This window comes from Ascidiella aspersa, chromosome 3, assembly GCF_963924565.1.
Source record: "Ascidiella aspersa chromosome 3, kaAscAspe10.2, whole genome shotgun sequence".
NCBI lineage: Eukaryota > Metazoa > Chordata > Ascidiacea > Phlebobranchia > Ascidiidae > Ascidiella > Ascidiella aspersa.
In genome coordinates, this window is record NC_139449.1 from 35,468,146 (window position 1) to 35,483,302 (window position 15,157).

A 15,157-nucleotide genomic window follows, 5' to 3' on the forward strand; every position below is an offset into this window, starting at 1 on the left:
CACGGGATACAGACTGTCTGCCTGGTCGACAGTATGTCAGAAAGCTGGCGACTATGTTGGCCAAAGAATCGGACAGAAAACCGAAGAAATTGGTCCCAAAAAAAATGTTCCAAACAAACGTGTGCTTGCTGTACTTCAGCATACCCCATATATTTTTCTTTATGTCACAAAAAATTTTGCGCTTCAGCGAAACTTTTTGTTAATTCATTTATTTCTTAATAATCCTGTTTATCGCCTAAACATGGCAAGGTTGATACATTCCTTTGACGAACACATTTAAGTTTTGGGGCACGACCAAAAAATAAAGAGAACAATTTACACCAAAAATGCTCATCACCAAAAGGCTGGCGAGATTCTGCCAGCCTGCCTGGTTGGTAATTCTATTCATGGCAGTTTTCACACAGAGATTATATACTATTATAGATAAATCATGGAACAAGAACATTTTTTTCGCACCCCCATATTTCCATAGGGTATCCTAAAATGGTTCCAGTCTGCAATTTGCTAATACTCCGGTTTGTCAAGTATTATTATAATTATTTTACCAGTTTGCAATTTAAAAATTTGACGATTGGTTTTGTTATGGCATCTTAAAAGTCGTAGGGTCCCTAAACTAGCACCCATATTTTTGTTCACCTTGAATTATATGAAATAGTTTGATTCCTTCATTCATAGAGAAAGGTTGGGCGCTGGTCACAGTCTAGAATCCTACCACATTTATGAAATCAATGCACAAAATTTGAGTTTGGGTGTGGGTGGGTCAAGTATTGTTATATTTTTGTTTTATAATAATACTTGACCCACCCTAACCCAAAAAATGTTTGTTGTGGTAGCATTCTAAACCAGCGCCCAAAAGTTATTTTCAAGTAATAACGACTCGCCTGACTTTAGCCTAAAACTAAAGCTCCGAAGCAAAAGCCGAAAATATAGAAAGAAATTGTTTTACACAACAGAGGTGTAATACGTTAAAATTTGCTTACCTTGTTTGACTTGATCAGTTTTATATTTGCAACTTTTTCAAGAAATTCGTGAAAGTCAAAGTGGCATGTTTAAATCGAATGACACCAACGATTTTGCTGTAAAAAGCGCATGAGCCTATTTTAAATTATCCATTTGGAGATAAAATAAAAACAATTACTTTGCTTATTGATAACTTGGGGTCACCAAACAAGGCCAGTTTGGTTTATCTGGCCCGCAGCCTATTTCTAAAAACAAAGCTGTTAATATATGCTTTTGAACAGGAATGTTTGCCAAATACAAAGCTAGCCTGAACTTTAATAAAAAACTGAACGACAATTTTATAAAGCTCACTATATGTTTTGATAGGTTTTTGGTTTCCTTCGGTTAATAATAATCGAGTCAAACAAGGGCACAACAAAATTTTATTTTCGGCCTGCGAACTTCGATATTTACATTTGTCCGGACTGCGTTCGACAATCCTTACAGTTTCGGCCCTTTATGACAAATCTTGGTGATCTCGAGCTAACCTAACGCCCAACTGTAACTACCAGAGGCGTGCTAATAGGGCGGTGGGGCATGTGCCGGGCGCCAAAATGAGGCTTACAAATGCCAAAACGGTCTGCTTCTTATTCAAATGCAACAATCTATTTAAAATTGAATTTTTTTGCCGTATAAAGTAAAATATATTACGTTAATGTGATAGAAAATGTCATTAAACATGGACGAGGGGGCGCCATTTTTATAGTTTGCCCCCGGGCGTAAACTACCCTGGCTAGGCCTCTGGTAACTACTACAAAACTGTTGGTTTTATGAGCGTTCTTGCTATTTCTTTCAGTTTATATATAAACTATTGTAAAGGTCGTGGATTTTCAAAAAAGTTATTTTTTTTACAGGCATCAAACTAAAAATAATCACACTTTCACTCTCATCAAAAGGATTTCGACTTAACGCGTAGCTGATCGTGAAATACTGTTTAAAAAAGGAGGTTGAAAAGTGAAAACGTTAAAGTGATTAAATAAGTTTATTGCAGTTCGAAAATTGTTGAAAAAACGCGTCGTCATAATGCTCAAAATTAAATTATATTAAAAGTCGAGCGTTGTGGCAGTCAACAATGATATACTGCAAGTCACAAGTGCAAGAAAATCGACAATAGAGATTTACGATAATATCGGATCGGAGTCGATGCCCGATGCAAAGTGGGAGTATCGTTATTTGTTCGATACTAGAGTGGTATCGGTGCCGATCTGATAAAATTCTTATAGAAATCACAGCTTCAATTTGCGATTCAACACAGTAAACCTTCAATGCTAAAAATATTGTAGGTTTACAACTGAATGTAATTGAACTTCTTTAAGCTAAAGAAAACTTAATTCTAATAACCGAGAAAACACCTTTAAACGTCTCATTTTCATCGTTATACCTTATTCTGAAAATAATAATGACGTCATTTGGGATCGGCGATAGTTTTGTCTAAAATATCGGGTGGCAGTTAGGAATACAATCTCAACTATCGGGCATCCCTAATCGACAATATATATTCAAACAACATGATTACTAACGGCAGTGGTTTTCAACCAGGGATCCGCGAAACCTCAGGGCTCCTCTAGTACAGTCCAGGGGTTCCGCAATTTCTAAATTGTTTAACTAATTGAGGTGTGTTTATTACACTGGGGTTGCTTGAGCCAGTGGAATTATTGCACTGGGGTTCCTCGAGCCAGTAGAAAAAGGTTGAAAAGCAATGACTAACGGCATGGTGATAAAGTTCTTGAACTTTAACAGCATACACGATAACGAGCGACAAAAAACACTTGGTCATGTACAGAAATCACTTTTAGGGCTTCGTTAATACACATAAAAAAATTGTATACAAGTTTAAACGTGCTTCTTATATAGGGCGAATAAAGAAGAAACAATACAAAACTTCCCGGAAGAAAAATTGCGGCCGGCAAACTGCTGTAAACCAGTGTTTCCCAACCCATTAGTTGTAAGTGTTATGACCCAAAATTGTCTGTCTGTTAGATTTGGCTAGGTGGCCAAATGCAGTAGTTTACATGATTAGATTTCTTGAGATTAGTCCTGAACTGATTTCTTCTCAATTTAAGAAAAATGCTGAAGCAGCATGAATACGGTTGATATTGATTTCATTCTAACTTATTTATGCTTGTATCTTAATTGTGTTTTGTTCACTTTAACTTCTCTTAAATCAAAATCTTCAGTAAAGAGAATTTGTTTGCTGTTATAATTACGCTTAGTATTTGGGTAGCCACAAAAGAAGGTTTAGAAACACTGGAAACAACAATGCTTCAAAATAAAGAATTTTTAGCAGAGAAACGCATCAATTGAAACAAATTAAGGAAAGGCGTTTAATGACAGGATACAGGCAAAAATACATTAAAAAATTGCGATTTTTAGAGGTGATTTAACTCAATTAATACGGTGTTATATAAATCAGTTAGAATCACTGATTATAATTCACAGAGAAACAAAAATAATAATACAACACCTCTTACGACAGATCAGTACTTTCAACGTAAACAAATTATCAGAAACACTTATATAGAACAGTGTTATTTGGAGGGAAAATTGCAAACTGAAGCTATTAAAAAAACTGTAAATTGTTCTGAATGGTTTGATTTGTTTTAGCATAATTTTTTCACGAGTTGCTTTTTTGAAACATTGAACATTGTTGAATACAAACCCAATCGCCTCTAGTTACCGTTTTGCAATTAAGTCGTTTCACTTGTGATCGGCGTGATTTTGAAATTGAGTTGGTCTTCCTTTGGTCTCATGCTGGTTTTGAATATAACGTCCAAGGGGGGTTTCTGAAAAACAAAAAATTTGAACTTGAATTGTAGAGACGCTAGGGCAACTAATTAAAGGTGAAAAGTTTGTATTTTATTGCGAAACCGAAGGCAGAAATGTTAAGGCAGAGTTTCTCAGTGTTTCTTCTCAATCTTTTTCATCGTCGACCCAATTGTATTTACTATTTCTTTGCAAGCGAACAAAACTTCAGAAAATAGCAATAGTAACATCGAATATAATAATTTATACAATGCATGACTTCGTATCGTACTTTAACAGGTTAAGGTAGAAATGAATGCATTTAACGAAGTAGAAGCGCAAGTGCGAGTAAAAGGCGATAAGAATAATGAAGTATAACATTTTCACATGCATATAGTCTTTCCATTTAGAATTAGACGAATATGGTCATTTACAAAGATATGTCTTACAGTAAGTGTTTTGTCACCTTCACTGTCGAAACTTAGCAAGCTGTTTAGTTCTTTTGAGCAATATCTTCATAATTTGAAGAAAAGTTCAGAAAATAGCAATAGTAACATCGAATATAATAATTTAAACAATGCATGACTTCGTATTGCTTCCAAAATGCTTTCAAGTATTGAAGAAACATTCTCAGAACAAATCTCAATAAATCTAACCATATAAAACTACTTTGGTCGGCGACCCAACCAAATCAAACAGAGAACAAAAATTTTGAGCCGCGACACATAGTTTACCAAATACTGCATTCAGTTAGCAAAGGAAGGTCCAATTCGATAACAATTATTAAATAATTATTAAGGCCCGTTTACACTACAGCTGCACTGAGCGGAGCTAAGCTGCACTGGGCGTGAAATTATTTTCACTACAGCTTCAGTGAGCTGCGCTGGGCGTAAAAATCGCGACAAAACGTAACGTGTTTCAATAGCTGCACTGCGGGCTTGAGTTTAGCAAAGCGTAACTTTAAGCTAGCTGCAGCTGCTGCACGAGGCTTGAGTTTAGCAAAGCGTTAAAAGCTCGCCACAATAGAATTTAAATGCAAATTACGCTTTGCTCAGCTCAGTGCTGCTGTAGTGTAAACGGGCCTTTATCAAAATAAATTGACAGTAATATTCACAAAGTCGTAGTGTGACTGGCTTTGTCCACGACTTTGAACATTCTAAATACTGTTTAGTTTTTTAATTCCTTAATATATTTTCCAGGGCTAGGTGATGTGTCTACAAACAAACAGTTTTTATAATGCTAAATGTTAAGATATGCAGAGAAGGGGCTTTGTAGCCGATTAAACAAAGAGTCGATTTCATTGAATGTTCACGCTTTTACAGTTTATTGAATTAAATCAATACGCAGAAAACTTTTTTAGCGATTTTCAGATAAGAAATTAAACTAAATTTATACGAAGCACGACAATAAACTAAAACAATTAATATACTGTTGCTGCCAACCATTGTATCAATTGTAAAATTGTTTTATCGGCAATATTTTTTATATTTTCTCGCCCAGTTGCAATATATATGCCCTAATGAAGATTTGCTGGGGTTATCGAAACGTCGGTAAATTTTGAAAAAAAAAAGATTGGCGAAAAAAATTTTACAATAGAACTAAAACAAATCTCTAAAAAGCAAGTAAACTCTACTGTGAAAGCCAATTAATCCTATCGAATTATTTTTGCATTAGGCATTTATTTAGGTATTCTTTTTTTTTTGTTTCAACCTAAAACAACTTGATGTTCTATGTTGCTTTTTTATTTTTTAGTTGAGTTTTTGCTCGTAATCAAGCTAGTTTACCAATCTTAGTAATTGAACGTTTAATTTTTACGACAGTGACTCGACTGGGAATTGACTTGCTTAGGACAAAAATACTTCAATTGGACTTATTTTACAAATCTTAAGTCATTTCAAAATGACCTGCGTAGAATACTGCAAATTAGGATGTTGAACTTTAATTAATCTGCTTGCGATACTTACAGGGGTGTCGGGGCACGGGTCTAGTTCAAAATTGAGCAGCAGTCTGGATATAGAGAGCTTGATCTCCATGAGAGCGAATCGAAGCCCGATACAATTGCGTGGACCAGCTCCAAACGGGATAAATAGAAGAGGGTCCATCTTACTAAGGTCCGCCATTCTACGATAAAAATGTAAACACTTTTGTGTAAAAGTAATCTTCAGCGAACAATAAAATAAAGTAAATCAATTCACAAGGCATTAGAGTGAAGATGTTCAGTTTCAATTCTGTTTAAGGTTACACAAGATGTATAGCTTGATAATAAATTTCAAAGCCGAAAAGGTTGAGTAAATCGACATCATCTTGATTAAGACGTTTCGAGTTTGTATCATCAAGTTTTAGCGGTATTTGAGCATTATAAAAAAAACAGGCATGTTTGGCCTTACTGTTACGTGCTTAATTAGCACTACAAAATTATCACCGGTTGCTAATTACGCCGACTGTAAATTCTAACATTCATTATTAATTTTGCGCCTTTGTTCTTAAATGTAGGGCTAGGAATTAGGTTTTCGCATTTCGAGACATGTATAATTGTATATTAACGTAATATTCTTGTGCGCTGTGGTGTTCGCCGTTAATTCGACTTTAGACATGTTTTTTCCTGTCTCCAAACATTTCTGCAAATCTCACAATCATTTATCGCTTGTTTTCCGGCGCGGTTTAACTTCTCACTAAAAGGTCCGCCCAATGTTATCTTTCCACGAAACGGCCGCCCTGTAAGGCGGGCCTGGGGTTTCCGGGAGCGCGTCGGTTTCCGTGAAAAGGAGTTTTGTTTTAGCGTATATTACGAGCGGCTCACCGCCTACACAGGGGATAGACGTCTGGGTGTAGCCTTGTGAAATTAGCGAGTAAAACTTTAAGTTTCATTATGCTCTGTCTTTCGCTTTTGTAAGTAATTGTGTGTGTCTAAGTGTCATTATTGTTTGTGGTGTGGTAATATTCTACTCTTGCAACCAATACATCTGTACATTGGGTTTTCTTGTTGTGGTCTTTAATATAAGTTCTCTTTGGTAGGTTATTTATTGCCCGAAAATAAGAACTCACAGCGACCTTACAGGAGGCCTAGGTAATTTTCTAGAATTACTAGTTAAAGTCGTAACACTTACTTACAAACTCGACGATATTACAAAAAAGTTGCCTGTCAAAACGTAGGAAAAAGTCGTCCATTAATTTCAACAGCTTATAGTTGAAAGAAATGTATGATAAAAAATAAAAAACCAAGACGGCCTATCATCGAAATACAGCTTTTTACTTGATTTAAACCAGGGGATGAATGATTAACGATCGCGGATTTAAAATTTTGTTTTTAACTTCCAAAAAAACATAAAAAACATTTTCTAAAAAAGCAAAATGAGCTTTATGACATCGCCATTTTATCTTGGAAAATTCATCAAAATTTATCTCGGATTTGCACCTGATAAACTTTTCCGTTGATAAATTATTATTGGTCGTATTTTGGGAAAACTGAGGAAATATGTCGCGGGATTAACCTGACGGGCCGGATTTGGTCCGCGGGCTGTAGTTTGGTGACCCAATGATTTAGCCTCACGGTGAAAACTCAACATATCTCCTCACTACCTGTCCGGGTCAAATTTAAGCGGTTCGTTCCAGTATTCCTCGTCCCTTGACATCATGAAGATTGGAAAGTCGACCTGGACTCCTCTGGGGATTGTTATCCCATCTATCGTTGTCTCCTTTGTGCAAGTTCGGGCAAATCTGAGCATAAAGTTCGCGTTTTACAATTGCATATGTCGTGCAAAGGATAATCAGGTGGAACTATATAAAGACAAATCGTATTGAATTCTCGATAAGCTTTCGCACAACCGTACTTTAACAGGTTAAGGTAGAAATGAATGCATTTAACGAAGTAGAAGCACGAGTGCGAGTAAAAGGCGATAAGAATAATGAAGTATAACATTTTCACATGCATATAGTCTTTCCATTTAGAATTAGACGAATATGGTCATTTACAAAGATATGTCTTACAGTAAGTGTTTTGTCACTTTCACTGTCGAAACTTAACAAGCTGTTTAGTCCTTTTGAGCAATATCTTGATAATTTGAAGAAAAGTTGGCTTTTACAAAACAATCAGTATTTTAACCTTTTTTCTGTCCTACGCTTCGTGCATTTTTATTGAAACGTTAGCGATAAAAACAAAGAAGTACTATCTATAAGGTAATAGTACAACGCAGGTGGGTTTTGCGAACTTTGCATTTCTGTTGCCTTTAGAATGTGTGATATAGCAGAACCCTCATTTTTTACCTTGGATTTGGGGGGTAAAGGCGCATTGATTCGTTCAAGCATTGGTCGAAGTACTTCATGGAATTCAAGGCTTCATAGGTCAAACCACCCTGTTGAAAAATGATAGAGATACACGATGTTTTTGACCTAAATTAATTTGCAATACAGCTACATGGGATCTGGTTTCGGCTTCAATCCGATATAATCGAACATCCCATCACTACTAAACATACATTACTGCTAGACAACATTTAAAGTTGCTTTTTAGAATCACGACCGAAGTTCTGCGAATTGAACAAATTAATTTGTGACTGGCGTGGTCCATAATTACCAGTGTTGTAGACTAGTCATTTTAATCCAAGTCATGCGCATCAAATAAAAACTTAAAATATTAATTGGAATACTACCCTACCCCTTAGTATATCACCAACTCCACTAACAATTTAAACTCTAACCCAATTTCTAACCCCTACAATTACCCCCCACTTACCCCAAACATGGACAAAGGTGCCCTAACGGCGCCATTCAAACTAGGGCGCCCAACCGTCGACACCAAAACGACCGATGCCACACGATGTCCCCCGATCGTCCCATACCCTCTCCCTGCAGTTTTAGGCGATGTTTTTTTTAGATCTTCATCTGTCGTAGATCTTACTGCATATGTGGCTTTATTATGTTGTTGGTCTTAACACTATGGCATTATAGATTATTCTGCTTTAGATTTGGCTGCCTTGTAGGTCTTTCCTTGTAGGTCAGCCAAAGTTTAGCGGTGAGTAAAGACCACCCACTCACATGTTCTTCCACTTGTTCCTTGATTTCGTTCCTCAGTCTCTCTTGCGCCTCCTTGTGGAAGGCGAGGTTGTAGGATAGAAACAACATGGTGGTCGAGGTCGTCTCGTATCCAGCGATCATAAAAATCACTGCGTTCGCGATTATTTCCTCGCGTGTCATGCCTTGAAAATACAAAGAAATAATAACATGTAAAAATACGCAAATACTTTAAAATATGCTGGTAAATGATTTCATATTTAAATGTTCAAATATAAAAAAAAAATTTAATAAAAAAATGAAAAAAAAGTTTAAACAATCTTTTATATTATATTCTTAAATCTTGTATTTAAAAAAAAAGTTTGCTATGATGGCACCTGAAAAATGCGTTTTTTTATCTTAGCTGTTTTTTTGGTACAAAGAATGACAACAAATTAAGAACACAATTGGACGGGATGCGTTAACGAAAGAACGGATTTTTTTATTGCTGTTTTCACACAATAATGGCAATAGAAGAGCTACACAAACAATACAGTTGTTTTTCAGTTTTTAAGATTTCCTGTTTGGTAACACGTACCGGGTTAAGAATTTCATTTTTATTAAGTTTCTTTAAGAATTTTAATTTACTTACATTATGCACAGATCTGTAACGTAGCTCAGTAATGAATTGCAAAGCCAAAAAGTTTGAGTAGATCGACATCATTTTGATTAAGACGGTTTGATACGAGCTAGTAAATGTTAATCACATTAAATGAAGATGATACAAGCTCGTATCGAAACGTCTTAATCAAGATGATGTCGATCTACCCGGCCTTTTTGGCTTTGCAATTCATTATCAACCTTCATTTTATTTAGTTATTATTTTATCACTGGAAACGACAGAATGATAAAAAATGCACAAATTGTAAAAAATAACAGCAAACCTTTTTGACTGTCTGGATCCAGTTTAGGAAGCTCATTTTCAAGCATAAGCCTCAGTAAATCCAGCCTCTGTTTGATAAAGATAAAGTTACAAAACTGTTTAAATTTAGTGAAGGCAAATGTTGAGTCTAACACACAAGACTAGGACTTATGAATACTGGTTTCATTTACAATGTTTAGGAACTAATATACTACATTGAGAAGGTATGTCCACTTATAACAGCAAACAATATATTAATGAATAAAAATGACTTTAAATAAAGTTTACACAATATACGCAGTTCGTAACTGGATACATTCAAAACAAAAAATATATACAAACTTTTATATTTGTTTTTGCATTAAATTTTCACTATTATTGTCACTTCTTTTCTGCATTCAGAAACACCAGAACCTATACAATACTTACAGTCGGTTTCTAATTTTTTTTATAAAAATTTTCACATCCTCTTTTTATAAATATTTCCACATCCTCTAAAATCGCAATCAAACTATATTTGAACTTACACCAAGGCCAGACTCCTGTCGGCTTTTGATTACTGTATTCACCAAACCCCTGAAGTAATTTAAGGTATCTTGTGGAAAAATTGAAAAGTTAACGAGCTGGCCAATCCATTCAGTCGATGGGAACATAACTGAAAAAAACATAAAAATTGGGTTTCGGAATAATTGCAGGAGTAAGTAACAAATTGGCATTTATAGTTGCTACGCTGATTTTTATTTTTCAACAAATATTAGCTAGAGTTGGACTATGGTTATTTATTTATAAAGAGTCAATGATAAACAAACTTTTTAAATATATTAACTTACATAGCTTGTTTAGTTAGTATTTCTCATTTGGGTTGATACAAATTGGTATTGAAACAGACAAGTTCAATGTATTTTAACAGCCAATGCTAAAATGTATTTTGAACATTGACAAAAAAAAGTTAAAAAATAATCTTACAGAAAAGGACAAGGAATCCTTTTGAAAATGCGTTTGAAAAAAACAAAACAAAGTAAGAATTGGGTTTGGGTTTTGGAATAATTGCAGCAAGAGTAACCTAACAAACAGGCATATAAAAAAGGTTATGGAATAGAAGGTTGATTTTTCACAGATCGCAAATATTAGCTAGAGTGGGGCAATATAGTCACCGATAAGCAAAGCTTTTAAACATGTCACTTATTCCTGTAGCTTTTTTCTCATGCGTATAGATTTTCTATTAATTTTAAGTAAAGTTAGTAATACATATACTAGCCACTATTAAAATCTATTTGGAAATAGCCAAAAAAAGTTAAAAAATAATCTTACAGAAAAGAAGAATAAGAGGTCCCTTTGCAAACGCGTTGTTTGATATTTTTCGAGCCATTTTGGAAATTTTTGATTCGACTCCTTCAGATTTCCCATCTCCATAAATACTAACTCCAAACGCTGCTGAACAAATTGCATCCAGAGATAGGTTTCCGAAAACCCTGTAAAATAGTTGACATTGATATGCTGTTTAAGTAACTGGTTAGTAAAGCACACACAAGGAGTAAACATGTTGGCCTCATGTTTTAATTATGTTGAAAATTAATATCAGGGTTATAAAACAGTCAAAATAATACCAACTTCAGTATGGGCTTCGACATTCCAACTAAATCTAATTAAATCCTCCAAACATTATGTTCCAAAGTTTTATTTAACTTTGCAAATTTTATCTAATAATTAATCATTTTTGAAATTCTGCAAAGATTTTTTTGGGGGACTATTTTTCTACATTTCATCAATACAATGACAAACAATAAAGCCTTCCTTATAATATTGTTTTACTCTTTTTAACCTCTGGATGTCCACATAATTTCTTAGGTTAAATAAGCAATTTTGGAGAAAACAAGTGCTCTTCACGTTCACCAACTGCAATTTAAAATTTAACAGTTATCCGACTCTTTAAATTACGCTTGACTAGAAAATCAGTTTATGAGTAAATCAGTAAAAAAATGGTTATATTACTAATTTTACTAAAGCATTGTAATTACCTACAAGGGAATAAAATAAAATTTGCTTTTTCAAACCCAAGGATTCGATATTCTACTTTGAACAACCCAATTTTTGGCTTACTTTATAAAATCGACAGTTCCGCCCTCAGCCTGGACTTTTTTGTGCAAGTTTTCAACCATTAAAGATGTGCATTGATCCAAAATGCCAATCATATCTTTGAGTTTCGATGATGAGAAGGCTGGGGTTAGAGTCCCACTGTGTGAAATTTATTGGGCTTTGATTCACGCAAAACCATTTTTTTCAGCATTACAGCAAAACAGCATCTTATCAATATTGATTTCATACTGCTAAACAATTTATAAAAATATCACAACAAATATTTTTTTTAATTTATGAAATAATAAGAAAATAATCCCGAAAAGATTTGGAATGAAATTATAAATTTGTCATCTGAGTAAAATGTTTTTTTTACATTAAATTGAATCTGTTTTTTGTTTTTTTTACATTAAATTGAATCTGTTTACCTCTTAATCGATATAAAACATCAGTTTGTAATTTAGTTTATTAAATGTAATCATCAATAAACTATGAATAAAATATGGAGCTTTTAATACAATATTGAAAGCTCAATGTTTATTAAACAGCAAACACACCGCATCCTTTTCCAGTCTTGTCCGCTAGTGTTAAGCACTGTTTGGTTCATGAACTTCCCCTGAAGTTTTCTAAAGTTGATCTTTAAAAATGTGTTTTACATTGTTAAAAATGTATAACCAGGTTTTTAGTTTGAACTTATTTCAGACCAGTTAATGCTGACTTTTTGAGTTTTAAATTGATGGAGGACCCAATCAGTTTCTCAAACAAGAAAACTTTAATAGCACTGGTTATTACTACTCTGATATTTAAGTGACAACTCATACAAAATCTTTACCATATAAAACTTGGGCGCTGGTCTACAAAATCCTACCACATTTTTTCTAAAGTTTTTATATTGCTAACATTGTTTAGCATCGGGCGCGAGTTAGAGTTTGGGCTCGGGTGGGTTAAGTATTACTATTATTATTATTATTTCTTCCGTGCAATTTCAATTTTGACAACTACTATCATATCATTAAATATACTGTTTTGTAAAAAAGTGGTAGGATTCTAGAAAAGCGCTAAAAATTGTTACTTTAACGATATAAACATTACCTGTCTAATGCTGAAGTTGCGAAATTCAGTGATGAAAATTTGCCGCATAACTGATAGGTCGCTTACAATTATTCTTGGTGTGAAACCGAAATAAAGCCTGGAAAAAAAACAAATTCAATGTGTTTAAGCAGTGCGAATAAAATGTGGGTTATTTTCTAAAAAGAATTATTTAACAGTTTTAAAGTGTAAGTTTTAATTAAATGATATAACAATTTACCATTGACCACTGAATAGTAAAAATTGATATCCACCTCTTAAAATTGTAAATCATTTTTAATGATATATTTAATGCTAATTCTAGTGTTGTCATTCTAGTAATTTCTAATGTTTTTTTTTTTCTAGTTTTGAAGTTTAATCATCAAATCATTGCCACTTGCTTGTGTAGAATTTTTCCTACAAAAAAAGCATTTTACAGGAATGTAATAAATAACAATCAATATTAGCCCAGAAAATCCAGATTTACAGCTTTCACAAGTAACTGTTTATAAAAAATGTTCAACTTACCCATAAACTTTTCCATATTTCTTTTTCAGCTCAAAATCAGCCATAAAGAACTGAAGAAAAAGGATACAACTTAAGAATTATCATTATAAACAAAAACAGTATTTTGTAAGGTTAATATTTTAAGCAACAAAAAACTATTGGCTTTTTAAAAATACAGTACGAAGGTTTAAGAAATAAAATCATTTTATTATTTTCTATTCTTTGATTAACTCACTTTGTCCAAATCTTTTTGAAGTAATGTCATGTTTCCCAAAGTAAAAATACTTGGTTTAGGATGAGGAATGGATAGCTTTTTCAGGACGCTAAACTTCCTTTGAACGAAGTATCTTTTGAAAATATTTGTTTTAATTTTCATTCAATTCAAAAAAATATGGGCAAGGAATATATTGAATTTTTTTCACCAAATACCATACTGTTTATTTTAACTTTTTCGCTGACTGGCTTTGTTAGTAGAATTGTTTGCTTTTCCTTAGTTAAAAAATATAAAAATGTTACACACAGTCAAGTATAATTAAAATTGCATTTTTCTTTATTTTTATTCCAATTTTATAAACATTGTTTGCTTCTTGTTCAGTGGGGGAAATATGGAAGATCTCAAGGGGATGAGATCTTGCTGGTGCACCGCCGATAAAATGCGGGTGACTGGGTGCAACAAAAGTAAAAAGTGCACCTCGGTAGCACTTTATGATTTTTCCTTTATATTGCATGTTACATTGCGCTGTAAACCTATGCCGATGTGATGAATAAGGGTACACAAGCCTTTTACATATTTGGGATGTAGTTCAGATTTATTTCGGGGTGCACTTTTAAAGGGTTGAAAAACACTCGCGGGTGCACTTGCTATACGTTCCACAGTGGGTTAAACAGGGACGCCGGAGAGGGGGGTGCGGGGGGGCAAGCGCCCCTCCTGCCCTTTGCTAAGTAGGGCAAGGGGAGCAAAAGTGCCTTTTTGATGAAAAATGATATATTGCTTTCACAATGTGAAATATTATGCAACGGAAATCATAAAGCAGTGTTGTACACGCATTTTTTTTATAAGAAACTTGGCTCAAGCCGAGTACTAAAAGTTTCTTAAATTTTCTATTGTTTAGAAAAAAGAGAACAATAGAACAAAAGAAGGAGTAGGGCTTGAGCTACGGAAAAATGCAAAAAAAATCGTAAAATGACGTGGTTAACATTTGTTAAAACATTTTTGGTACCATTTTAAGCCAATCTAGAGGGCGTGGCCGCAAAAATTTTTCCGGCGGAGTACCCCCGGACCCCCCAATATTTCGGCTCGCTACGCTCGCCTGCGGTCTATGTTGCCCTTACCAAAAAATTAGCCCCCCTTGCCCTGAAATCGCTCCGGCGTACTTGGGGTTAAATATGTATGTATATTTAAAAATGTCACAAATACAGACCTTAGCAAAAAGAAAAGTGATGCCAGAAGAATCAAAAACTCCCAAGAAAGGGAAAAATTGGCCCACATGGTGGTAAATGAGTAGCGTCTTACGTTGCTTTTTGATAAATATTCAAATACGTAAAGCAAAAATTGCAGATGTTTCCTGTTTTAACAAACAATAATGTAAATAGGGATTTTACCTAATTATAATATGCAGGATTTTTTTCTTACAAACGTTTTCTTTCAATAAATCCGTGGCAATAGTTTGAATCATAAACATTATATTATTACAATATATGCAAAATACCGAAATACGAATCGTGTTAAGTATTTCAAAACAATTAAATCCATAATATTTTAATTGAATGTGTTGCGCAAAGTCAAATAAGACTTAAGAAAAGTTATCTGTATGGCAAACTTATAAGTCAATTTATTTTTTTGGTAATTAAAAT

General features: G+C 34.0%; 1 protein-coding gene across 1 annotated transcript; it reads right to left on the bottom strand.

Moving 5' to 3' along the window:
* Positions 1 to 1,991: 1,991 nt before the first annotated feature.
* Positions 1,992 to 14,860, bottom strand: LOC146162726 (cytochrome P450 3A31-like). Its single transcript, XM_083384557.1, has 14 exons — positions 14,725 to 14,860; positions 13,539 to 13,650; positions 13,325 to 13,374; positions 12,821 to 12,917; positions 12,286 to 12,365; positions 11,753 to 11,887; positions 10,964 to 11,124; positions 10,180 to 10,307; positions 9,675 to 9,741; positions 8,776 to 8,936; positions 8,005 to 8,093; positions 7,321 to 7,458; positions 5,706 to 5,862; positions 1,992 to 3,782 (listed from the first exon to the last, which is right to left on the bottom strand). Exons 1-14 carry the CDS (start codon positions 14,790 to 14,792, stop codon positions 3,687 to 3,689), a joined length of 1,539 nt encoding a protein of 512 aa, XP_083240683.1. The 5' UTR covers positions 14,793 to 14,860; the 3' UTR covers positions 1,992 to 3,686.
* Between the last annotated feature and the right edge of the window lie 297 nt (positions 14,861 to 15,157).

Excerpts from the sequence above, each read along its gene's own strand:
- LOC146162726 (XM_083384557.1), bottom strand. The coding sequence starts at position 14,792 with ATGTGGGCCAATTTTTCCCTTTCTTGGGAGTTTTTGATTCTTCTGGCA. Across the intron at positions 8,094-8,775 it reads AGGAACAAGTGGAAGAACAT|GGTGGTTTGACCTATGAAGC; the intron begins GTGAGTGGGTGG and ends ATTTTTCAACAG. Across the intron at positions 3,783-5,705 it reads ACCCGTGCCCCGACACCCCT|AAACCCCCCTTGGACGTTAT; the intron begins GTAAGTATCGCA and ends TTTGTTTTTCAG.